Consider the following 25315-nt stretch of genomic DNA (forward strand, 5'->3'; position numbering starts at 1 on the left):
GTTCTGCCCGGACGATAATGCGGAGCCATATAATTAATATCAGTAATACGCAGCATGCACGATACAAGGAAATTATCAGTAACATCATCACTTTGAGGTACAATATCTATATCGGTAAGATCAAGTCCATGCGATATAATTAAATCTAGCGTATGATTAAAACGATGAGTGGGCCCGGTGACATTTTGCTTGACTCCAAAAGAGTTTATTAGGTCAGTAAACGCAAGTCCTAACGCATCATTTGTATTATCAACGTGAATGTTAAAATCTCCGACAATTAGCACTTTATCAACATTAACTAATAGATCTGAGAGGAAATCTGCAAATTCTTTTAGGAAATGTGTATATGGCCCTGGCGGTCTATACACAGTAGCCAGAGCAAGAGATAGGAGAGATTTCTTTTGCATATCTAACAGTGTAACATTAAGCAGAAGTATTTCGAATGAGTTAAACCTCCTGTATCCTGTTTTCTGAGTAACATTGAGAATATCACTATATATTGTTGCCACACCGCCGCCACGACCAGTCTGACGGGGCTCATGTTTATAACAGTTGCTTGGTGGAGTAGACTCATTTAGACCAAAATATTCATTTGGTTTCAGCCAGGTTTCAGTCAGGCAGAGTACATCAAAATTATTATCTGTGATCATTTCATTTACAATAACTGCTTTGGGTGCGAGTGATCTAATGTTTAGGAGCCCAAGCTTTAAAAATAGTTTTTGTTCATTTATTTTGCGTTTTTCTGGTTTAATCACAATCAGATTTTTTCTAGATCCTGCATTAAATTTATATTTTGACCTCGCTATTCGGGGAACAGACACAGTCTGTATAGATTGGACAACGCAAGTACTTCTATCTTTTAAGTGGGTAAAACAAAAGTCATCATGGCAGTTATTTGAGAATTGGCTTACTAGTCAGATGGAGCGTAGTGTCCTGGAGATGTTGTCCGACAGGAGTTCCGCTCCGACTCTGCTGGAGTGCAGGCCATCAGCACGGAAAAGCCTAGGACGCTCCCAGAAAAGATTCCAATTATTAACAAAGAGCAGTTTCTGTTCTTTACACCATGACAATAACCATTCGTTTAAAACAAAAAGTGTACTGAACCTTTCTTGTCCTCGTTGATACGTGGGAAGCGGTCCTGACACAATGATCGTCGTCGCGGGCGATGTGCTGCGTACCGTCTTGATCAGGCTCCTGAAGTCCCTCTTCAGTGTCTCCGTCTGCTGCAGCTTGGTGTTGTTAACCCTCGTGTGCAGCACGACAGCACCGATGCTCTCGGCGCCCTTCAGGATCGCGGGTATCTGCGCAGAAACATTGAGAACACGAGCACCGGGGAAACAGTGAGTGTGCACTTTACCTTCAGCTAACGTAGCACGGACGTGCCGGACGATGGAGTCTCCGACGGTCACAGCGTCGCGTTCCGTCTCGCGGAGGGGAGCGAAACGGTTCTGGGTGGAGATCTCGAAGACCGGAGGCGGAGAGGTCGTCGCCCGGGGCCTGGCTCGCGTCTTCCGCTGCTGGTGCACCCAGGGTCCGTGGCGTCCCGGCGCCGGAGTGAAGGACATCTGGGAAGATCTTGTCTTGGGTGCACAGGGTCTGTGCAGAGAAACACACGGAGTAGAGGTGGTGGGAGTGTTAGCAGCGTGCTGTATACTTATCCCGGTTTGTGAGCGTCAGCCCGGGATGTTTCCAGCGCGGCTCTCCGCTCTCTCAGCTGGGCCTGCTTCTCCACCAGGTCGCGGATCTGCTTCTCCACGGCCTCCAGCTCCAGCTGCACCGAATGCAGCTCGAATGTGTCCTCACCTGCTCTCAAAGGTAGACACAAATCCGCCATTTAAGCAAGTAACAGTGAAACAATGTTAATATGCGTGAATAGAGTATTAGCAATCTAAGAGAGATTAGCGGCAGCCACGATGCCGATGCTAATGGGCTATAAGCTAATAGCAGACTCGAGAAATCAAAATAAAACTAGTGATAAGGAGCTCTGATTGGTTTTGTTTTAGAATGCTATAGGGGATATATTCACACATTATAGAAACGAAAATTATAGTGTATAAAATTGTTTTTAAGATAGAAAATAGATGATAAAGAAACAACATGATGGAGCTCAAACTCAAAACACGCAGTCAAAAATCAGCGCCAATAATAATGACCTATATCTCAAAAATGCTACAGTGAAATGGTTTCGTGTGAGGTGTGCATATAGTCTGGGGCATCCTGTATAAGAACTGGCCATTCATTTCTTCTACTAAAACGAGGTTTTTATAGTCCTCTAAAGTTTAATAATGTCTCATATCTCGAAAATGCTGCAGTAAAATGGTTTCATTTGAGGTGTGCATATAGTATGGGTTGTCCTCTATAAGAACTGACCATTAAGTTCGTATTCTTATTAGAAATGGGGTCTTCATAGCCCTCTAAATAGAATAATGTGCCATATCTCGAAAATGCTGCAGTAAAATGGTTTCATATGAGGTGTGCATATAGTATGGGTTGTCCTCTGTAAGAACTGACCATTCATTTCTTCTACTTATTAGAAATGGGGTCTTAATACCCCTCTGTTTGATTAACCCTCTGGGGCCTGAGGGTGTTTTGGGGGCCTGGAGAGGTTTTGACATGCCCTGACATTTGTGCTTTTTTCAGTTGCTTATAAAAATATAAATGGCTAAAGTCTAATAACACTGTAAACAGCACAAACTGGGCTACAATAATATGTCAGCAGCATTTACGTACATGATTGTGTTTTTGAGAAATCAACGTTTATGTGTGGTTAGTGAAAATCTAAAATTTTGAAATCACTGAAATAAGACCATAAAACACACACAGAACAATTGTTCACAAGACTTTTGAGAACTGGATCTTGTAGCCTAGAATTTTTTCTTCAAAATTATGTGAAAATCATCTTGTTTATTTGCTCACAGAAAACAATACATTGATTTAAATTTTTAAAGACATGTTTTGTGATTGAAAGCCAATATGTGTGGGAGTGGTAATGTCCTTGAATATTAAAGTAAACAGAAGCATATACAGTCTGATCTGATGATTGAGTTGTTTAAAGAGTGCAAAAAGCACTAGAGCTTTAACTGCAGCCCTGTTGAAAACCAACCTGATCTCATGAAAGTGCGTATAAATAGTATGCCAAATGAAAACTCATGGACTTTGGTGTGTACTGTATATGCTACGTGATGGTAGGATTAGGGTCGTGGGGTAGATGCGTATCATGACAAACACGTTCGTATAAGCCAAAGTCCATCAGTACCACGAGTTTTGTTTTTATTCGGCGTACTATTTATATGCATTTTCATGAGACTGGGCTCAAAAAACCAGCATATGCTGGTTGGGTGTGATTTGAAGTATGGCTGCTGGTTTGAGCTAGTTTAAGCTGGTCCTAAGCAACTAGCTTCTGCTCAGGACCAGCTTAAACCAGCTCCTGACCAGCTCAAACAGCAGCCATTCTTCAGAGCATACCTATACGTATGTTTTTTTTTCAACAGGGAGGTCTATGGTAAAAGTTAGTTGTGTTGGAATTGGACCCACAACTTTATTTTTTGTAAGTAATTGTGTGCTTCTCAACATTGGCTGTCTTATGCTCTTAGTGCTCTTAAATATGGCAGCCCCTTTCTGTTAATGTTCAGCCAACATAATCTAAGTGAATTCCTGAGTCTCTGAACCAAAGTTTCTTTGTTTCCACCGCTTATTCATTGTGACGTTTCCTGCAGTGATCGAGTCTGGCTCTGATGCCAAATTGTGTGAAAGTCTTCTGAAACCTCAAGAGAGTCTCACAATGACCATTTCTCTGCTTGATGAGAGCAACAACACCACTTGTGCAGCAGAGATCTTCAATGCCATTTCACCACTGCTTTAGTTTCCAGGTCTGCCATCATGAAACATGTGGCTTATCAATTGGTTTGTTGTACACTAAACGGACGTTTTGCTACAGGCTCCTCGAGTAGGTGGAGAATCGGTGCAGAAGCTGGAAGTTAATGGTAGGGTCTTCAAAGTGACAGAAGAGAGAAAAGTCATGTTTAGACCTTACTTGCCTTTGACCTTCTTCCAAACAGACAAACCCATCTACAATCCAGGACAAACTGGTGAGCTACAAATAACCCTTGGGTGAGAGCTGAAGAAATTCCATTAAGCTACAAGTTCTGATCGTTTCATTATGTAACTAATGTCTCATTTTGCAGTATATTTCAGAGTTGTCATCATGGATGCCAAATTTGTGCCTCTTGATGGTAAGGACTAATCTTTCATATTGAGTTGTCTAAACAAATTGCAAGTCTAATGCGGTTTCTCTGTTCAAACGTCAGTCCCTCACACTGTGCATTTACATTTATGCATTTAGCAGACACTTTTATCCAAAGCGACTTACATTGCATTCAAGTTACAGTTTTACATTTGATCAGCTCTTGCTTTCCCTGTGCAATTACCTCTTTCCTATTAATGTTGCTGCATACGCATGTTTCTTCTAAGTGTTTAATATTCGTGTTTGTATCTTGCAGTACAGTCTGGTGGTTGTGGAGGTGAGGGTTTTTTGCAGTTTTTCTGAGCTGTTGTTTCACTAGGACACTCATAATAATCGGATTGGGCAGTGGACAAATATTTCCTCAACGAGGTGGATATTGCAGCTTTCTCATAAGTTAAACCCTGAGGCTCAGGTTGGGATGCACACACTGAGGGCTTTTATTGGCGAACAGATGTTTTTGAGGTGAAGAAATATGGTAAGTCTTTGAGTACAATGTGTAACTGTATGACAACCAGAGGTCTTAATCTAAAAGGATTTTATTTGGGTTTAGTTTTACCCAAGTTTGATGTGACCATAAATGCACCACAGATGTTTAGTGTGGGAGATGTGGGATTGAGGCTTGTGCCAAGTAAGTGTAAGCTCCTATTCTTGGACTTTGTATTTTGGTTGCTCTGTTCTTGCTCTTCCCCCCACTTTATTTATTATTCTCTTTTTTCCAGATACAAATATGGTCAGCCTGTACCTGGTCAAGTGTCGGTGTGCTGTGAGCCAGTTTATACATTTGTAGCAGTTCCTGGTCTTACTCGTCGATGCCTGACTAAAACCGCTAGGGTGTGTGACTACACTAGCCTTGGAGAAAATGTTTTTTCTTCTGCTTGAACTTGACTTAAATTTGACTTATCTTTGCTCTACTACTAGATGAGGGACACTGGCTGTGTCTCTCTTAGTGTCGATACATGAGTGTTTTTCAACACAAGATTTGAAAATTATCTGTGAGATTTGTTTGGTGTTACTGTGAATGTCACTGAGGAGGGAACAGGTGCGCTATTGGCTAATTTGAACCAGCAGCATGTGTTTGGAGGAAGTGGACTTGTTTATTCAGTGTTTTTGTTTGTGTGTTTTTTTTTTTGTTTTTTTTGTTTTTTCCCCAGCTGTAGTGATGTCAAACTGCAACAGTGTCCATTACATTTGAACTCGGCAGGGTCACATTTTTGGAGCTCCCAGAATATTTTGGAATGGAAAGGCAAGTACATGTTCATTCCTCATTGTAGAAGCCTTCACATTTGAGACCCTTGAGCACAAAAGCTTTCATAAGTAGCACAGGTATTTTTAGAAATGGCTAACAATGCATTGTATGGGTCACCCCATCCATTTTTTTTTAATGCCAAAAAGTCATTAGGATTAAAAGATTATGTTCCATGAAGAGATCTTGTAAATTTCCTGCTGTAAATATCAACTTAATTTGATTAGTAATATGCATTGCTAAGAACTTAATTTGGACAACTTTTAAAGGCAATTTTCAACTTAGTTTTTTTTTATGTCTTAATAGTCTGTATCACAACTGTTCATATCAAATATGTCTAAATACTCTTTTGTTTCATGGAATGTGTATTGCTTTCTATAGCAATGCTACTGCATTGTTACGCCAACATGATAAAAAAAAACAAAACAATAACAGCAATACAGATGTTGTCTTGTGACATGACAACATGTTGATGTCATGGTGTATTTATTATGGGTTTCTTATGATGCAGAAACGCAGTAAGCTGGAATTGTCTTTCCGCGTACCTTGCTGTTCGCAACAATGCAAGCTTGTTTCTACAAAAATGGCTGACGTTTTACATGGCGTGAAAAAGCTAGGCTAAATCCGATCTGAAACCAGTCAGACTGAAACGGATTTCCAGGAATGCGATTTTGAATGGGATTCCAAACCACACGAATGTAGCTCGAACTGGATTTGCAAAAATCGGATTTCATGTAGTTTGTTGCCGTTCAGACTATTTAAATTCAATTGGATTTGTACAGTCTGAACAAGGCTTATGATGTAATGTACTTAGGGCAGTCGTGGCCTAATGGATAGAGAGTTGGACTTGTAACCTGAGGGTCGTGGGTTCGAGTCTCAGGTCCGGCAGGGATTGTAGGTGGGGGGAGTGAATAACCAACACTCTCTCCACCCTCAATACCACGACTGAGGTGAGACCCTTGAGCAAGGCACCGAACCCCCAACTGCTCCCTGGGCGCCGCAGCAATGGCTGCCCACTGCTCTGGGTGTATGTTCACTACTGTGTATACACTTGGATGGGTTAAATGCAGAGCACAAATTCAAGGACTGTTTCATGGTCCCAGGTGTTTGACTTGCTCCCAAGGTTAGCAGGTTACCCCAACAGTGAGTGTCTCTTTCGATCCCGTCCAGGTCATGCCTACGCAACCTTCAAGGTAGAAAACATGATTTATGTAGACCCTGAATACTACAGACTCCTTGACTTTAAATGTCATGTTTTGACTTGTTACTCCAACAGAGTATGGGAATGAAGATCGCAACAAATATTGCCGTTCTAGCCCTTCGGTGCAAGGAGTATCACAACTTACCTGAAGGTAGGTTCTAGACAGTTCTTTCAATGAAAACCACTTCTGCGTGATTTGAGTTATGGGAGGTTATTCCTCTTTCTTTGTGGATTGGCAAATTGTCTGGTGTTGCATGGTTTTGTGTCTTTTAGAGTGCATTGAGGTGGTGGCTGCTGCTTCTCCAGGCGAAGAAGCAGCTAGAGACAAGAGCTTTTTTTACTTAAGATGTATACATTTGTTGGTTAACAAAATGACACAGATGGGTATTTAATTAGGAATGCTGTCCGTTTAAGACAGAAGGCATGCATGTAATGCTGACAAAGTTTTCACCCACCTGTTTACTTAAGCCATAATAGACTGTATTTATGTGAGAGTATAGACATAAATACAGACATACACTATAGACATTTGGACTGCTGTATGTGTATTTGAGCACTGAGAACTTCACTAAGTTAATTGACAATGAATTGTGACTCCTAGGGAAAAACTACACATCTGGTCACCCTATCCCTAACTCTTCGGGTCCTGAGGCCATTGTTTCAGTTCGCTAGTTCACATTTTGGTTGCCTATCTGTCCACTGCGGCTGCCATACTGAGACTAGATATGCGAACACCACCCCTTATGATCCAATGATAGGGATGCACTTTTTGAAAGACAAGCTGGTTAACTTGGCCTATAGGTTGTATTTTGAATGACCGGTAGTCCTCAAATAACATTCTAGTCCAGTCCTGTCTCATTAACGAAGACGCAGCATAAATTTCATAGTTTGAGGTTTTAGCTCGTCAAAGTCCAGTCTCTGTCACCGTCAACGAAGACAGAAAAAAACGTTCGTTAATGAATCTTTCAAGTTAACACTACTGTTGTAGCACCAGTGATTTTGTATGTTCAGTTTGTCAACTTGTCCACGGCCAGGTTGACAACCTTCGTCATGAGGTCTTTTGCCCTAGCGAGACTGTTCATCTTCATTGATCCGAATGTCCTTCAGAGAGCAAAGGAATGGTTGATGAGCAAGCAGGGTTCAGACGGCTGTTTCGTGCAACAGGGAACTCTGCACCACAACGACATGAAGGTAAACTAAAACTAGACTTGAGGACTGAAGCTGTTCATCTATATCAGGGGTGGGGAACATTGATCCTGGAGGGCTACTCTCCTGCGGTGTTTAGCTCCAACCCTGACAAACCCTGGAAAGATGCCTAACTGCATCCTGAAGACCTTGATTAGCTGGTTCAGGTGTGTTTGATTAGGGTTGGAACTAAACTCTGCAGGGACACCGGCCCTCCAGGATCAACGTTCCTCACCCCTGATCTATATCAATGTGCTTTTGTGTTTTAGGGTGGAGTTGGTGACCGCATGACCATGACTGCCTACATTGCTGCATCACTGCTTGAACTTGGCATCCCTGTTATGGTAAAAAACCTCTCCAGCACATGCATATGAGCTCTTTGCAGATGACATTCCTGTTCTGGCAGTTGCTTGTAATTTTATTTTTTTTCTTCTCCAGGATCCAGTCATCACCAATGCTCTGTCTTGCTTGAGGCCTGTCATTGGGAACCTGGGAAACACTTACGCCACGGCTCTGTTCGCCTACACCTTCAGTTTGGCTGGAGAGACCAATACTCAAGCACCGCTGTTTACTATCTTGGACAACCGTGCCATTTCTGAAGGTGGGATTCTATCAGGCTTCTGTTTGAGACATTGACTCCCTCTGCCAATGCATAGATTAAATTAACAGTTGGATGTGCCATACATTTCTTCAGTTAAACGAGGAGAAAACTGAAGTCATTGCATTTGGAAACAAAGATGAAGTTCTCAAGGTGAATGCATACCTTTAACTCTAGGGCTCAACAACTAAAAATCAAATCAAATCTTGGGGTGATTCTGGAGACAGACCTTCGTTTCAGTAGTCATGTCAAAGCAGTAACTAACTAAATCAGCATACTATCATCTCAAAAACATTGCAAGAATTAGATGTTTTGTTTCCAGTCAAGACTTGGAGAAGCTTGTTCATGTCTTTATCACCAGCAGGGTTGATTATTGTAATGGTCTCCTCACCGCCCTTCCAGAGAAGACCATTAGACAGCTGCAGCTCATCCAGAACGCTGCTGCCAGGATTCTGACTAGAACCAGAAAATCTGAGCATATCACACCAGTCCTCAGGTTCTTACACTGGCTTCCAATCACACTTAGGACTGATTTTAAAGTACTTTTACTCGTTTATAAGTCACTCAATTGCCTAGGACCTAAATACATTGCAGATGTTCACTGAATATAAACCTAACAGACCACTCAGATCATTAGGATAGAATCAGTTAGAAATACCAAGGGTTCACCCAAAACGAGGGGAGTCCGCTTTTAGCTATTATGCCACCCGCAGTTGGAATCAGCTTCCAGAAGAAATCAGATGTGTTAAAACAAGCCACATTTAAATCCAGACTCAACTCATCTGTTTAGCGGTGCATTTGTTGAATGAGCACTGTGCTACGTCCGGACTGATTGCACTGCATTTTGTATAATTTTCTATTTTTAATGGTTTTAAATTCTTTGTTTTATTGTGATTTACTTACTACTTATGTAAAGAAATTTGAATAACCATTGTGTGTGAAATGTGCTATATAAATCTTGCCTTGCCTTTTGTTCATCAGGATCTTTGGCATCAACTTTTTCTCCTCTGTCTCTTCGGCACTATGCTCCATTGGTCTCAGACTTCATCTGGTGGTACTCTGGAGGTGGAGATCAGCTCTTATGTGCTGCTAGCGGTTATCTCTGTACAGCCTCTCATGATGGCTAATCTGGGCTACGCTAAACGCATTGTCAACTGGCTCGTAACCCAGCAGAGTCCCCATGGAAGCTTTTCTTCCACCCAGGTGACTCTGACCACCAAAAATGAGTGCAATCATCCATATCTGAGTGGTGCTTTTAATCTGGTGCTTGTATTTTAGGACACTGTGGTGGCTCTTCAGGCTCTGTCTCTGTACGCCACTGAAGTGTTCAGCTTGGAGGGCTCCAGCGTTGTTACCATACAGTCCTCAGTGGCCGGAGGAGACTCGTATAGCTTTGTGGCTCGGGACAACAGGCTGCTGTATCAGGAGAAACCTCTGAAGAATGTTCCAGGCAAATATAGTGTTAAAGCAACTGGATCCACTTGTGTGTCTGTGCAGGTCTGTATCTTCACCCTCACTTTTTCTGTTTCTGTGGTGCATGCCCTAATTCTGTTTTCTTTGCTCTGCATTCTGCGTACTATAGGTAGCGTGTTTCTACAACATCCCAACACCCATTAAAGTAGCCAGGACATTGAGTGTCGAAGCAAAGGTGACTGGACACTGCCAAACGCTTGAAGCCAATCTCATGTTGAGGTTCACGGTGAAGTAAGAACAGCTTTGACTTAGTCTTGAAACCAGCTCATGTTTTACTCTTACAAAGTGAAGCTGCTTTCTTGTCGACTAAACCTTGTTATTTCCATGCCATTCAGATAAGATGTCCCAAAGTCAAGCACTAACATGGTTATAGTGGACATTAAGCTCCTGTAGGGTTTTGTGGCAGATACGTCACCGGTTCGTATGCATTAAGATGATTTGGAAAATCCTGAGATGTTTGAGGCTCTATGTAATTGTGTAGCTAAACAATGATATTTTCCTCTCGGCTTGAGTCTTCACAAGATTCATTAGCTCCTCTAATGGAGTGGGTTGATACCGTAGATGATCATGTCCTGGTGTATCTGAAAGAGGTGAGACGGTGTACACTGGACATATTCACAAACTGCCCTCTTGTGTGCTGCTGTTCATCCTTTCTGTCTTGCAGGTTCCCAAAGGTGTCCCCATGAGTTACAATCTGCAGCTGAAACTGAGTTTTGATTGCAAGAATCTCAAGTCAGCAGTGATCAAAGTTTGCCTACTATCAACCAAGAATGCTTTCATCGTCCTGATCATGTTTTGCTTTGGCTGAATTCTGTTGAGCATAATCCAACTCCCTTTTCTTTGAATCCTTTCAGGTGATTCACTTGAGACCACCTACACATCTCCCTGTCCATGATTTGATTCAGTTCTGGCTGCAGGGCACATGACTTAATAAAACCGCTTTTATACAGTCAGTCTGATGCGTTTTTTTGTTGTTGTTTTTTTGTGTTCCTGATCTATAAGAGTTTAGGCAGGAAGTTCCAAACCTTTGCAATATTTGAGCTTCTACATGTGATCCTGCAGCACAAAAGCAGTCATGAGTAGCACAGGTATATTTGTAGCAATAGCTAACAATACATTGTATGGGTCAATTATCCATTTTTCTTTTCTGCCAAAATTCATTTGGATATTAAGTAACAATCATGCTCCATGAAGATATTGTAAATTTCCTACCATAAATGTCAACTTCATTTTTGATTAGTAATATGAATTGAGGACTTTATTTGGATAACTTAAGGCAAATCTTTTTTTTTTTTGGGCCCTCAGATTCCAGATTTTCAAATAGTTGTATCAAATATAGGCCTATCCTAACAAACCATACATCAATGGTTAGCTTATTTATTCAGCTTTTAAGTGTTAAAATTTCACCTTTTAAGGCTAGATTTGTGGTCCAGGGTCAAATTTGTCCTGGGTGACTTGCTTATAAAATGCTTATAAAATGGCTAAAACGTTCTCCAGGAGGCTGTTTCTCATGCTTTCTGAGCTTTCACTTTTTTTTTTGAGGTTTTGAAAGTAGAATTCCACCATCTAAATGGTGTTATACTGTTAACGTTTGACTCAAAATGGTTTCATTTGTAGCGGTTACTGCCAAAAACTGCCACGCTAGCAAAATGTATGCGTTTTAGTAACTATACATTTATATTTTCTCTCCCTCCCTTCCCTATCCTTCCCTACTTGCCTCTTCGTCTCGTATCGTCTCACTTGAGAGACTCTTTCTGCACTGCACTCCAAACTGAAAAATATGGATTTGATCAACTGGTCTCTCAACGAAATTGACACCATCTTCTCGATGAGAAGCCTGGGATCGGGGAACCTGACTGCCCTGGCGGAACGTTCACAGCTGGCTACACGATGGACGCAGGTCGTGTGTGTGGCAGCTCTTTCCGTGGAGGACATTGAAGACATCTACCTATTCGGAACCACGATAACGGGTTTTCTGCTGATTGGATTAGGCCTTGCTCTGTTATTTTTAGAATTCAGGAGACGGAACAGCTGTCCAAAGCCTCAAGGCTGCCCGTCATGAAGTGGGCAGAGCGGTCAGCAGTGTCTGAGACTATTAACCGCAATATGGATACCATCACGGAGAAGCTCACGGTTGAAAGGAAAATTGATGATTTGGAGACCAGAAATGGACTAAGAGAGTAGCTGTGAAATTGGAATGTGGCTACTCGCCCCAAGACCAAACAATCTTATCTTCTTTGGCTCTCCTAACCAGCGCAACCTCGGACAAGGTCGAAGCTGGAAAATTTCCCCGGGAAGAGCACTGCAGTTAGACTCTCTTGCGTTCCTCCCCCCTTCCAGACACCTGCTGTTGTTGACTCGGTTGGGGTCCTGATCAAGGCTGTCTCCATGGCAACCTGCTGTGTCGCTTTCACAATCTGCGGACTGAGGCAACTTGATTCGAATGCCAGCGTGCCAACTTCCCAGGCCACACATACATACACACACACACACATACAGATACGCACTCACCTCCCAAACCCCGCATCCAACGCCTTCGCCGCTTTGTACCGCCATTCTGATAGGCGGGTCTGACCGGCGCCGAGAATGGCTGCAGGACCGGATGGCTGCTTGTCGGAACTGGATTACCCCCCCCCCCATCCCCCGTTGCAAGTCGTGTGTCTCCCCTGTTACTATGTGCTTTTTGTTGCTGGGGTGTTTTTTCTGTTCTCACACTGTACTCTCATAAGAAAATAGTCTGTGAATTATTTTTTTTCGCCCCCCTCTCCTCATGTCGAGCTGTATCTTTTCTATAATACCTACATTTCACTGCTGGTTATACTCTGTATGATTATGTATGTGACAAATAAAATTACTACTACTTACATTTCTTTCAGAAAGGCCTCAATTTTCCAGCAGAATAACTGTATCTTGTATAAACCTGAACGTTATAATTGAAGTGAAAAATCTAAATCAATGTACTTTCCAAACTGTCCATTTCCCCTGTTTTTGTCGCACTTGACCAATTAAAAAAAACAAAATTGGTTTAATCCCAATTAGCAGCTTTAAAGTAATGACTTTGCCAACCATAGTGATACTGATTTAATAATGCATTGTAGAATAAAGCTTTTAAATCAGCCAACAACTCTCCTGTTCCCCTCTCAGTGACATTCACATTAACAAGAAATGAATCTTGCAAGCTATTTTCAAATTTGCAAGCCAAAAGTGAAAGTAAAAACACAAAGAACATGCAGAAGTAAACAAGTGTTAAAATCTATCCAAAGACTTGGTCCAGAACAAGTTCTCCCCTCCACCACCACTGGACTGTACTGTGAACACAAACCGTAATAGGCATTTAAAAAGTATTAAAATCACTGAAAGATAAGCAGATCTGGCTTTACCATTTGATCAAGAGCAACAAATTTAGCATCCATGGTCACAACTCTGAAGTTTACCACAGAAGGGAAACGCATAACTCATCCATTAAACAATGCATTTGAGTAGAGTTCATTATGTTTCAGGTTCTGATAACTTATTTATCCAAGGGTCATTTGTGCACTAACTCTGCACACCTTGGGCCACAGATTATACAATTGGCCGGTACTGGCCTGAGTCTGGGTTCCAAATGGAAGTGTATATGAAATACAAACCTATATTTAAGAACAAAATTGACCAAAACAATATTGGCTTGTTTGCTATATAGCCTACTTGGATAAGTATATTCATGTAATTAATTGGTTCACTAAAATCTACAAAAATGTATTATTAAAGACTTTCACTGGGAATCAAACCCATGACCTTGGTGTTGCGAGCGCCAGTGTTTTTTGTCATTTCTTAAGTTTGCAGTGTGCGTCACATTTGTTTAATGGAAAAGAGCAGCATGAATATCCTGCCTAATCTAGTGTGAATCTTAAAGAGCGTCACGCAGGTTTGGAGTGACATGAAGGAGAGTAAATAATGACAGAAATTTGTCTCCTGCAGTGTGAACACAGACATGTCCTGACACTGATGTACTACTAGTTGTCATATAAAGCAGAAGGTGTTTTCTGTGTAATTGGAGTCGGCTGTAGTTTCACACAGGCCGTGGCGGCTGACGTTTCCAGACAAGTCTGGAGTTTACAAGGTCTCTTAATGAGACTGTGATTGTGTTTTGTGTGCTGACCGGTTCGGCTGATGTCTCTGTTAATGTGGAGCAGGTAAAAGGAAAGAGAATTACAGTCAACTGCTGGCTAAATGGGTGCCCTAAGCAGGATTGTATTGTTGTGCCCCCTCCCTCAAATATTATGGAAGTAAAAAAAATACTATAGGGGTCAAAATAGAACTTTAATAAAATATTAAAGTAAATAAATTGTAATTAAATTGCATTATTTGCAAATTACAGTTGTAGCTTTAGACAGTTACCTATGGCTATTATTTTATTAATACAGTTGTCTGATTGATTTAATAGTCTCAAGCATTCAGAAATCATGCAAAAGAAAATTAAGCAGTTTACGATAAAACCATTTTGTAAGGGTTGTGATGTCCACATGTTTTTTGTTGAAGAAATTGAGACTGTGTCATCTATAGCAAAAAGGTGGCCAAAAATGAAAGATTAAGTGGATATTTGAATTAAATGTTTTGTCAATAGCTTATTAAACAAGGATATGAACGTCCTATAAGTGTAACAGCAGCAATGACCAGGCCTTTGGCTCCTTTTGCAGGCATTTGAAATATGTAATGTTAAAAAAAACAATAGACATCACCATCACAAAATTTGTAATGGTTTTACTGGTTATAATGGTGTCTGTGGGTCTCTACTGGTAATTGGTCATCATCTATTGGTGGCTTGTTAAAACCAATAAATCCTTATGGAATACGTCCCAAAACACACTACAGAAAACCATTTTTAATGGTTTTAATGGTTAAAAGTTGATAGTTTGTAATGTTTGTAATGGTATTTGTGATTTATTTGTGATGGTATTAGAATTTTCTGTGCTGGTTCTGTTTTTTCAGCACGGTTGCCTCGATTTTATATAATGCATTTTAAGTGATTTTAAAGACTGTTGTTGGCTTACGTTTGTTTTTATAACCACAAAAAATATTATCTTAATACTTCTTTGTCAGTGTCTTTTGTAACTGGTAGTGAGCTGTTACTCTGTGTTAAATCCTGAAGTAGGACAGTCATTAACAAAAAGCCACATTTGTGTGGCGGTGTCCGGCAGAGTAGTCTATGTGAGCGGAGTGGAGCGTCAACGATATTCCCTCCGCGCTCCGAGCATTTAGGGTGCTTTCACACTTGGTTCACTAGCCTGGTCCGAACCCGAGTTCGATTGCTCCCCCCTCCCCCTGCCCCCGCTGGACTGCGTTCATATTATTTTATTTGGGTCCGAACCGCGGTTCGTTTGCATTATCAAGCCAGGAGCTGTTTAACCCGTTGCTTAGTAATGATGGCGCGGGAGAAGGTGGCCAAATGTATAATATTGCTTTCTGCACTTTTATATATTTACGTTTTTGAACTGTTAGTTTTGTTTACAAAGCTTCAGTGCATAAAGAATTTAAGTCTGTTTTACGAATGTACTGCAAATATTCTAAAGAACGCTGAAGCCGAACAGAAATTAGACATACAGCTCTCTGCTTGCAGCGCGTCAGTCACGCTCGAGTGTGTCTTACTCGTCCTTAAAAGTGAATCTGCGGGCTCTTTGATCGCCCTCTGGTGGCTGGCTGCAGTACAGGTCATAAACCCCGCCCTCTCCATGTAAACGAATGGGACTTCAGTCAAAATATAAAGATAAATTACACTTCCAATACAATTTTCCGAAATATGGTTTCGCTAATTTAAGGTAGTTGTTATCACGCTGATATATGTTCAATTGTTCATTTTTGTGATAAGTTTGATTTTAGCTAGTAATTTGATGTTATAAAAACGGGGCATGTCGTTATGGTTGATTGGGTCTGCAGGAGTTTGGGCAGGAGTTTGATTCCGCGGCTCCATCTCACGACTCTACTGCGAAGACTCAGGCTCCAAAATAATCTCTATTGCTCAGACTCGGGCTCCAAATGACGTCATTTACTCAAGATGGCAGCAGCCATATTGAGATGTATTCGCTTCACTTTTCTGTAGTGGAAGGAAGCGGAGACGCGTCGTCCATCTTTTTTAACAGTCTATAGTCAAGCTCGTCAGGAGAGTGAGTGAAACACACACATTTTTAACAAATAATGCGTCATTAATAGCGGTTCACTTCCGTGATTTGGTACGATTGCGTTCACATCAGCAGCGAACCGTACCAGAGCTCACTTGAAATGAACCCCGGACCACCCTTTTTAAGCGGACTCGGGTACGGTTCGCGGGTGCGCACCCGAGGTCGGATGACAGCGTTCACATCATCCAAACGAACCGAACTCTGATGTCAATCGAACCCGGGTGCGCACCAAAAGTGCTAGTGTGAAAGCGCCCTTAATAATCACTTCGGTCCAGCTCCGCTCCGGGTTCACCATTTCCCGCTCCACTCCTCGCATTCTCATATCAGAAACACCGCTCTGCCTTCGCTATCTCAAAGTATTTCAGTAGGTTTGAAATATCACAGTTCTGTTCATAACATATATAAAACAATTTAATAAATAAAATAGTTTCAACGTGGCTTATTGGAACACTAGTGTACAAACTTTTTTTCCTACCACATGACAAGCTAATAACATAGTTGTCAGCATTAAAAGGTATAATTGCTGCTTTTTGCAGTGTAAATTTGGTTTGTGATGAAAATAACATTTTTGTAAGTTATTTTTACCTATGGATCGATGCATTTCTTTCAGATTTCTGCTCATTCGAAATCAGATACAGATGAAGTAGCACTGTAAGATTACATTTGTTTGAATGTATTATTGAGAGAGCGATTGCGTGTGAATAAGTGTTGTAGTACATGTTTAAATCATGCCTTCAGCTGAAAATATTCAGTATAGGAAAAAACTAATTCCTTGAGAACTGCCTTCACATTCTTTCTGATTTGAGTGATCCTTTTCTATCAAGCTAGCTAAATATGTTTAACACGTGAATTCTTGCTAAATATGCAGTTATATTACGGGCTGTTGGCATGAATTATACTCGGGATGGAGCGGTGATGGAGCGAGTGAAAACCAAGACGCTCCTCTCCATTCAAATTCACACCGCTCCACTCCGCCCTCCGCTCTGCTCACATACTCTGATTGTGAGAAACTGTTGCTGTCATGAAAGATCTATTTCAGAACCAGCTGCTATCAAAATAATCTGGCTACGGGCGCGGGTCAGATATTATTGCTGGGCCGCCTGTTGCCGACCACTGCTTTATCGTGTCACGCACTTGTGTGTCTCTGGATTCATCTAGTCGCTGGTTTAATAAACAACAGATGAAATAGCCGCAGAATTGCAGAGAACATCTCAGTGCATATTAAACTTTTTATCACCAAAAAATAATTTGCATCCAGCGACAGTACGTTATAATTAGTGCTGTCAAACGATTAATCGCAATTAGTTTAAAAGTTTTTGTTTACATAATATATGTATGTGTGCTGTGTATATTTATTATGTATATATAAATACACACACACATGCATGTATTTCAGATAAATATGTTATGATTATATATTAACTATATATTTAAAAAAATATAAATTATATGAATATAAATATAGAAATGTAAATACATGTAAATATTTTCAAAATATATACTGTTTGTGTGTGTATTTATATATACATAATAAATATACACAGTACATGCATATATTATGTAAACAAAAACTTTTATTTTGGATGTGATTACTCGCAATTCATCGTTTGACAGCACTAGTTATAATGAACAGTGGATTCAATATTGTTGTCAAATCACTTCAATATGTTGCATGTGTAACATGAGTTGCTATCTGTGATATAAATACAATTATTGCATTTTTTTGTCATTTTCTTTTCTTTTCACAGCCTGGTCATCTGATCCTGTATATTTATATTTATATGTATATGTATGTGTACTGTATGTATGTGTATCTATATCTATATATGGGGGAAGTCGTGGCCTAATGGTTAGAGAGTTGGACTCGTAATCGAAAGGTTGCGGGTTCGAGTCCCCAGGGATTGTAGGTGGGGGGAGTGAATGTACAGCGCTCTCTCCACCCTCAATACCACGACTGAGGTGCCCTTGAGCAAGGCACCGAACCCCCAATTGCTCCCCGGGCGCCGCAGCATGGCTGCCCACTGCTCCGGGTGTGTGTTCACGGTGTGTGTGTGTGTGTGTGTGTGTGTGTGCACTTGTTCACTACTCACTGCTGTGTGTGTGCACTTGGATGGGTTAAACGCAGAGCACCAATTTCGAGTATGGGTCACCATACTTGACAATACGTCACGACTTTACTTTACTTTACTTTACTTTACTTATATGTGTATATATATATATAAATTAAGTTAATCTAGTTGCCAAGGCAATATTTCTTATTTTCATCTTGTTCAACTGATTTACTAAAATAACTAAAAGTAAATTTGAAATAAGACATTTATAAAACCTAAAAAATAAAATAAAAAGGTATATTTATAAGTATATATTAAAATATATTTAATTTCAACTAGTTGCTAAGGCAACATTTCCTATTTTCGTTTAGTGTAACTGTGCTACGTATGTATAAAACCATTTATAAAAAATAGCTGCATAATTTAAAATGATTAAATAAATAAATTACCCCCCAAAAAGCACAACTAAACTATCAAAATTCTGAATAAAATTTAAATTAAAATGTAAAAAAAAAAAAAAAAAAAAAAAGAACATATCCAGCGATTTCAAGAGAACAGGCTTGAGAAAAGAGGGTGGGAGAAACACATCAAAGCATATGCAATATCCACCACACCATATATTTCTCAATGTAAACAAATGTGTCATATTATCATACATTTTGTTCATATTTATAATCATATTTATCATGTTTTTCCAAACAGTTTGCACACTTGGTTTGATGTCCTCCTCTTGCGCCGCAGGTCTCTTTCAGACGGTGTTTTGGGGTTTTTACCGTGGTACGCAGGTGTCATAAGGTGAGTTTTACCTGCAGCTGATGTTTTCTGAAGTATTTGTCTCTTTGGATTTGCCAGCAGACCTTCACGCTCAGCGCATCACTTGATGTATGGTATGAGTCTCTCGAGACTAATTGAGTATGCGGATGCCCCGTAGCCGCAGCGGGGCTAACGCGGCATCCACACACTTCGTGAAAGTGCGGGTTGAGAGTGCTAGGCCGAAGGGAAGTACCCTATATTGGTAAGCTTTGCCCCCGAAAGCAAACCTCAGGAACTTCCTGTGAGAGGGAAGGATGGAGACGTGGAAGTATGCGTCTTTTAGATTGATCGCGACAAACCAGTCCTCGGACCTGATTTGGGAGGTGACCTGCCTGAGCGTGAGCATCTTGAACTTCAGTCTGCTGACTGAGAGGTTCAGATGCCGCAGATCCAAAATGGGACGCAACCCTCCATCCTTCTTCGGAACTATGAAGTACCGGCTGTAGAACCCGGACTCTCTCTCATGAGGAGGAACCACCTCGATGGCCTCCTTCCTTAAGAGAGTATGTACCTCCTGTTCCATTACCAGAGCCTGCTCGGGGCCCACTAACGTGGAAATCACCCCGTTGAACTGAGGCGGACAAGAACCGAACTGGATTCTGTAGCCTCTTTCTACAGTGCGCAGGACCCATCGAGACACATTTGGCAGTAGTTTCCACGCTGCGAAATAGTCTACTAAGGGAACCAGTCTCTCGAGACTGGCCTCTGGTGTAATCAGAGCGGCTAGTTTGGTGCCCTGAAGCGGCGCACCAGCAGGGAACGACCGAACCAGCTGCTCTAGAGACCCCCGAAGGGGTGGCAAGCATCTCAGCTCCGCTACGATACCGGGCGGAAGAGACTGAGATGTGTGCTCACTGAAGACTGCTGGCCGGAAGGCGACAGTGGGGCGTTCAGGAGGAAGACCCTGTCGCGTTCTTTAATATCTGGCAGGGTCAACCACAGGTGCCTCTCCGCTGCCATAGACCGCCCAATGGCACGGGCGGTCTCCTTGGTGGCACGGAGAGACAAATCAGCGGTTCTGCGGAGTTCACAAATGTCCTCCGCAGAAATTCCCTCACCCTCATCCAACTCCTTGAGCAGGTCCGCTTGGTATGCCTGCAACACCGCCATGGTGTGCAGACATGACCCAGCGCGACCTGCTGCCGCGTACCCCTTGCCCACCAGCGCTGACGATGTGCGCAGCGGCTTGGTGGGCAAGGTCGGAGCCTTCAGGGACGACACCGCGTCAGGAGACAGATAGCCCGCAAGCGTCTGCTCCACACGCGGCATCGCCCCATAACCGTGCTCCCTCGCCCCCGTCACATTGCTATAGAAACCAGACAAGGGGGCGAAGAGGCGGACCGAAAAAGGTTCTCCCCATGACCTCGACACCTCAGTGTGGAGGTCGGGGAAAAACGGCAGGCTCCGATGTGGAGGGGAGGTCTGGGAGCGGTCGCAGGATCCAGCAGGTGAGGATGGAGATAGAGACTCGCTCGTCTCCGATCCCTCTGCAAGATCCCATTGCGAACCCCACGAGCGCCATCTCCGTCTCACACACAGCCTGTATTGCGCCTCACTCCTCCCAAACTTTGTTTTACAAAGCCTCTTGGACATTCCAAAACGGACAAACAACAGTAAATAGGACTTACAAGACACAGAACGCTTAGCTGAATAAAATGCTTTTATACCAGCTGGTCATTACGTCACCTCGCCCGTGACGTCCCTCCCATCCGTTGGACAGATTTCATTGGTATTCAGAGCCGGTTACGCTGTAGGCGTTCTGAAGAGGAACCAAAGAGGAACCAAAATCCCCTCTGTAAAAACTTTAATATGTCAACAAAATCAAACAAAAATGTAGAAACTTTCTGCTCTTGAAATGTATGCAAATCAGAACAATACTGCCTCATTTGCATATTTAAACATGACATTTTGGAACACAAAAAAGTTTGCAATTCTCAATGTAATCAGTCAAGTGGGTTTGTATGCTGATATATATTTGGTGCATTTTTACATTATTCACCTGCAGTGTCTTGCTTTAAATATTTAGCCTAGATGTGCAATGTTTTGACATGTTTTTCACAGAATTTCCAAACTCTCAGCTCCGAAAATTTGAAAAGTCCAACATGCATCACATCAAAATCATCAAGGACTCAAATCACCCTGGTAACCATCTATTCACTTTGCTTCCATCTGGTAAGCGCTTCCGTAGCCTGATGGCGAAAACTGAGAGACTTAGGAGGAGCTTCTTCCCCCAGGCCATCAGGCTCCTAAACTCTAACTCTGTGTCATAACATCACTTGACTCCATGTAAATATCACTATTTCAATAAGCTATTTATAATATAATTCATATTGCTGCTATTTAAATACCCTGTACAACTTTTTTGCACATTCTTTAGCACATTCCTCTTATATTACTATTTAAGTCAACAACATACTGACCTGCACATTTATATTTATATTTTTTATCTTTTATTTTATTTTATTCTTTTATTTTTTCTACCTTTCTTTTTCTTAATATTTGTATTCTATATAATTGCGCTGTCCTTGGAGCGGACCTGACTTACATTTCACTGCTGGTTATACTCTGTATAATTGTGTATGTGACGAATAAAAATCTTGAATCTTGGTTTGACGTGTTTCTGCCGCAGCTTCAGATCCGCGTCTCATCATCACGCAGGTATAATATCACAATATCATAATCCCCTCCTCTGCAGATTAACTTCCCCAGACTGACGGAATTCACAAATTGGGGCAATAATTAAACATGCCTCATGTTTATTCATGAGCTTCTTAAAGCCCGACACGATTTGAGTTCCAGCGCCACACTTCAGAGACGAGTTGTCATGCGTTCTTATGAGGAAAGTGCTGGAATTATTAGTCACACTGACTTTGTCTCTTCTTATTTTGACTTCAAATGTGCTGGATTACACTGATGGCGGCTTTCAAGCAGAAGACACCTTGAAGATGATGTAGTCGAGATTCTCTGTTGAGTTTAGATGCTTAGACAATTTAATCAGCTATGCAATTATGTAAATAATTCAATTAATTAAATATGCCATGATGAAAGGCATACTGTAGATTATTTTTAATATTTTTACAATTTTATGCAATTGTTTTTGTGGAAGTGGCAATCAAAATCAATGCCAAAAATAATACATAATTTTTGGGGGGATTCTTTGCTTAGGTTAGATGCTTAGACTGTTTAATCAGCTAGGAAATTGTGTAAATAATTAAATAAAATAAATATACCATGGCAAAATACATAATGTAGATTATTATTATTAAAAAGTAATACATGAAAAATAATAAATTGCAGTGAAAAATAATAAATCACATTTGGTATTTTTCTATGTTTAGGCTATTTAATCAGCAGGTGTCAGTCCTCTGTCGTGTGTTTCATGTGTTCCCGCCTCTTGTGTCCATATTTGGTTTGTTTCCTGTCCTCATCTAGTGTGATTATTAGTTCATTCTTGTCCAGCTGTGTTTGTCTCATTAGCTATGATTAACCTGTGTATTTATAGTCCTGTCTGTTCAGTTTGATTTCGTCTGGTCTACTCATTACTCACTGGTGTTTCTGTCGTGACACAGGGCAGTTATGTAAATAGTGAAATTAAATATAACATGATGAAAGGCATACTGTAAATTATTTTGTATATATATATAAAATTATTATTATTTTTTTACATTTTTATACATTATTTTTGAGAAAGTGGCAATCAAGTCAATGCCAAAAATAATAAATCATGCTTTGCAACTCTTCATTACGTTTAGATGCTTATACTATTCAATAAACAAAGGCAATTATTAAATTAAAAATACCATAATGAAAGTCATAGTGAAGATTATTTTTAAAGAGGCAATCAAAATCAATGTCAAAAATAATAAATCATATTTTTCTTTAGATGCTTAGACAATTTAATCAGCAGGGCAATTATGTAAATAATTAAATTCAATGGTGAAAGGCATACTGAAGATTGTTATTATTAAATTTTTTAGAAGCGCCAATCAAAATAAATTATATTTTGCGATTGTTTAGTTTAGATGCTTAGACTTTAATCAGCAGGATAAATATGTATAAATGAAATATTTTATGGTGAAAGGCAAACTGAAAATTATTATGAATTAATTTATAGTTTTATACAATTATCTTTTTTGTAAGGGTTTAGATGCTTAGACTATTTAATCAGCAGGGCAATTATGAAAATAATTAAATTAAATAAATATCAAATATTTTGCATGAAGAACATTAGGTCTATATTCTTATAACCTCTATGATTCTCTGTTAAAATGGTCCTAAAAAAATAGGCAAACCAAAGAAAAAAAAAAGCAACAGTTGTAGTGAAATTCAAGTCAAACTTCATTCTGACTTCTGACGACCTGAACATGTTGCTTTTCTTAATGGCAGCTTGATCCCAGAGTACAAAAAGACATTTGACTAGTTTTTGCCCAAAATCTTAAAATGTTAAGCGTATGGCTGTTTCAAATTAAAGTTCATGTAAATCAAAATCTGTGAGTAGTAAACTTGACCTTGCTCTTTCATTGTCTGAACTTGTGTGAAATGCCGGCTGATTAGCATACAGAGATTAATAAGCATGACGGATTTAGGGCTGTTTGTTCGAGAGTTATAATGTGTCGCTGCATCATATAAATGAGTCGAGCATCAGCTCCAGTCCTGCAATTTGGCTCTCTGATCCATGATGAAGGTAATTAAAGGCTGAAACTCACCCAGAGCTCACAGACCTTCAGCGTTTGCAGCTGGAAGATGTGCTAATACACTAATTTCACATGATGATTCTCAACCTTAGAAGGTCAAACTGTATTATCTGAGCTGCTTTATTTGACCTTTATTTTACAGTGTGTGGGTTTGCCATTTTTAGCAATACAAATGTCATTTAATGTTATTTTGTTTAATAAAATTATTGCTATATAAAGTCTCTTCTGTGCACCAAGGCTGCATTTATTTGATCAAAAATACAGTAAAAATACAGTTAAAATATCTGTTTTCTGTGTTCTGTTAAAATGTAATTTAATTCTGTGATGCGCAGCTGAATTTTCAGCATCATTACTCCAGTCTTCAGTGTCACATGATCTTCAGAAATCATAATAATATACTGATTTACTGCTCAACAAACATTTCTGATTATTATCAATGTTGAACACAGTTGTGCTGCTCAATACTTTTGTGGAAACTGATGCATTTTATTTTTAGGGATTCACAGATGAACAGAAAGTTCAAAAGAATAGCATTTATTTGAAATAGAAACCTTTTCTAACATTATAAATGTCTTTACTGACACTTTTAATAAATTTAATGCATCATTGATGAATACAGATATTACTTTATTTTTTTCCATCATGTGACACTGAAGACTGGAGTTATGATACTGAAAATTCAGCGTTGTTTACAAAAATAAATTGAATGTTATTATATATTCACATAGAAAACAGTTACTGTAAATTGTAATAATATTTCAAAATGTTTACTGTATTTTTGATTAAAAAATACAGCCTTGATGAGCAGAAGAGACTTTCAGAAACATCTGAAATATGAAAAATCTCAAAATTCTGACTTTTGCTCAATAGTGTAAGTTAAAATAATATTGCAAATGTGTGTATATATATATATATAATATATACATACACACACATAGAATGATGTGAGATCAGCGTTTCTAATGATTTAAATGCTTCATAGAACAGGACACCAATGTTTATCTGAATCACAAAGAGCACTGAATCAGTTTGTTCTTAAGAAATGGTGAGAAGAATAAAGAATATAAATACAGAGCGAGAGGCAGCATCTGGTGAACGCACGACTGAATCTTATGACTAGATCAATCATTTAAAGGTCAATGGAAACGGCTTCTCTATTGAATCAGTGATTTGATAACCAAACCGAGACCCTTATTCGGTGACCATAAAGCAGTGAAGGATTTGGGCATAAAATCTGATGATATTGTAGTTAGAATTGCTTTCAAATGCTGATAGAATGCAAAAAGAAAAGATGGATCTGGCGTTTATGAACTGGACAGATTTCAGTGTTTGCACAGATTCAATGACAGTTTCATTTATAGTTTATCTTACACAACTCATGTCTATGGGCATCTGTCTCATACTGCTGATACCACAGAAAATAATACAGTACATCAAATAGATGACGTGCCGTTGGGCTCTGGATGAAGCCGACAGATTCCCGGAAACAAGCCATTGCCGATATGAAACTGAGATGAAGAGTATTTGAATGTGTGCCAGTGACTTTTGGCACAATGAGAAACGTCTGATTGCTCTCTATGTGCATCATGCATATGCATCTCTTTTGCAGCTCATGCACATGAACGCTCATCCTAGTTTTTATTTTATTTTCATCAT

At 40.1% G+C, this 25315-nt stretch overlaps 1 protein-coding gene across 3 annotated transcripts in view; it reads right to left on the reverse strand.

The window, feature by feature from the left end:
- Positions 1-734: 734 nt before the first annotated feature.
- Positions 735-25315, reverse strand: part of LOC306880072 (transcriptional repressor protein YY1-like) — a 672069-nt gene continuing 647488 nt past the window's right edge. For 2 of the 3 annotated variants that reach the window (XM_079433357.1, XM_079433356.1), the window contains one exon: positions 735-1803. In XM_079433357.1, coding sequence (XP_079289483.1) covers positions 1711-1803 — 93 coding nt within the window. In that variant the 3' untranslated portion in view covers positions 735-1710. The remainder of the gene's footprint in view (positions 1804-25315) is intronic. The other variant, XR_013785049.1, reaches the window with a different exon arrangement.

Source organism: Barbus barbus (genome assembly GCF_936440315.1).
Source record: "Barbus barbus genome assembly, chromosome: 14".
NCBI lineage: Eukaryota > Metazoa > Chordata > Actinopteri > Cypriniformes > Cyprinidae > Barbus > Barbus barbus.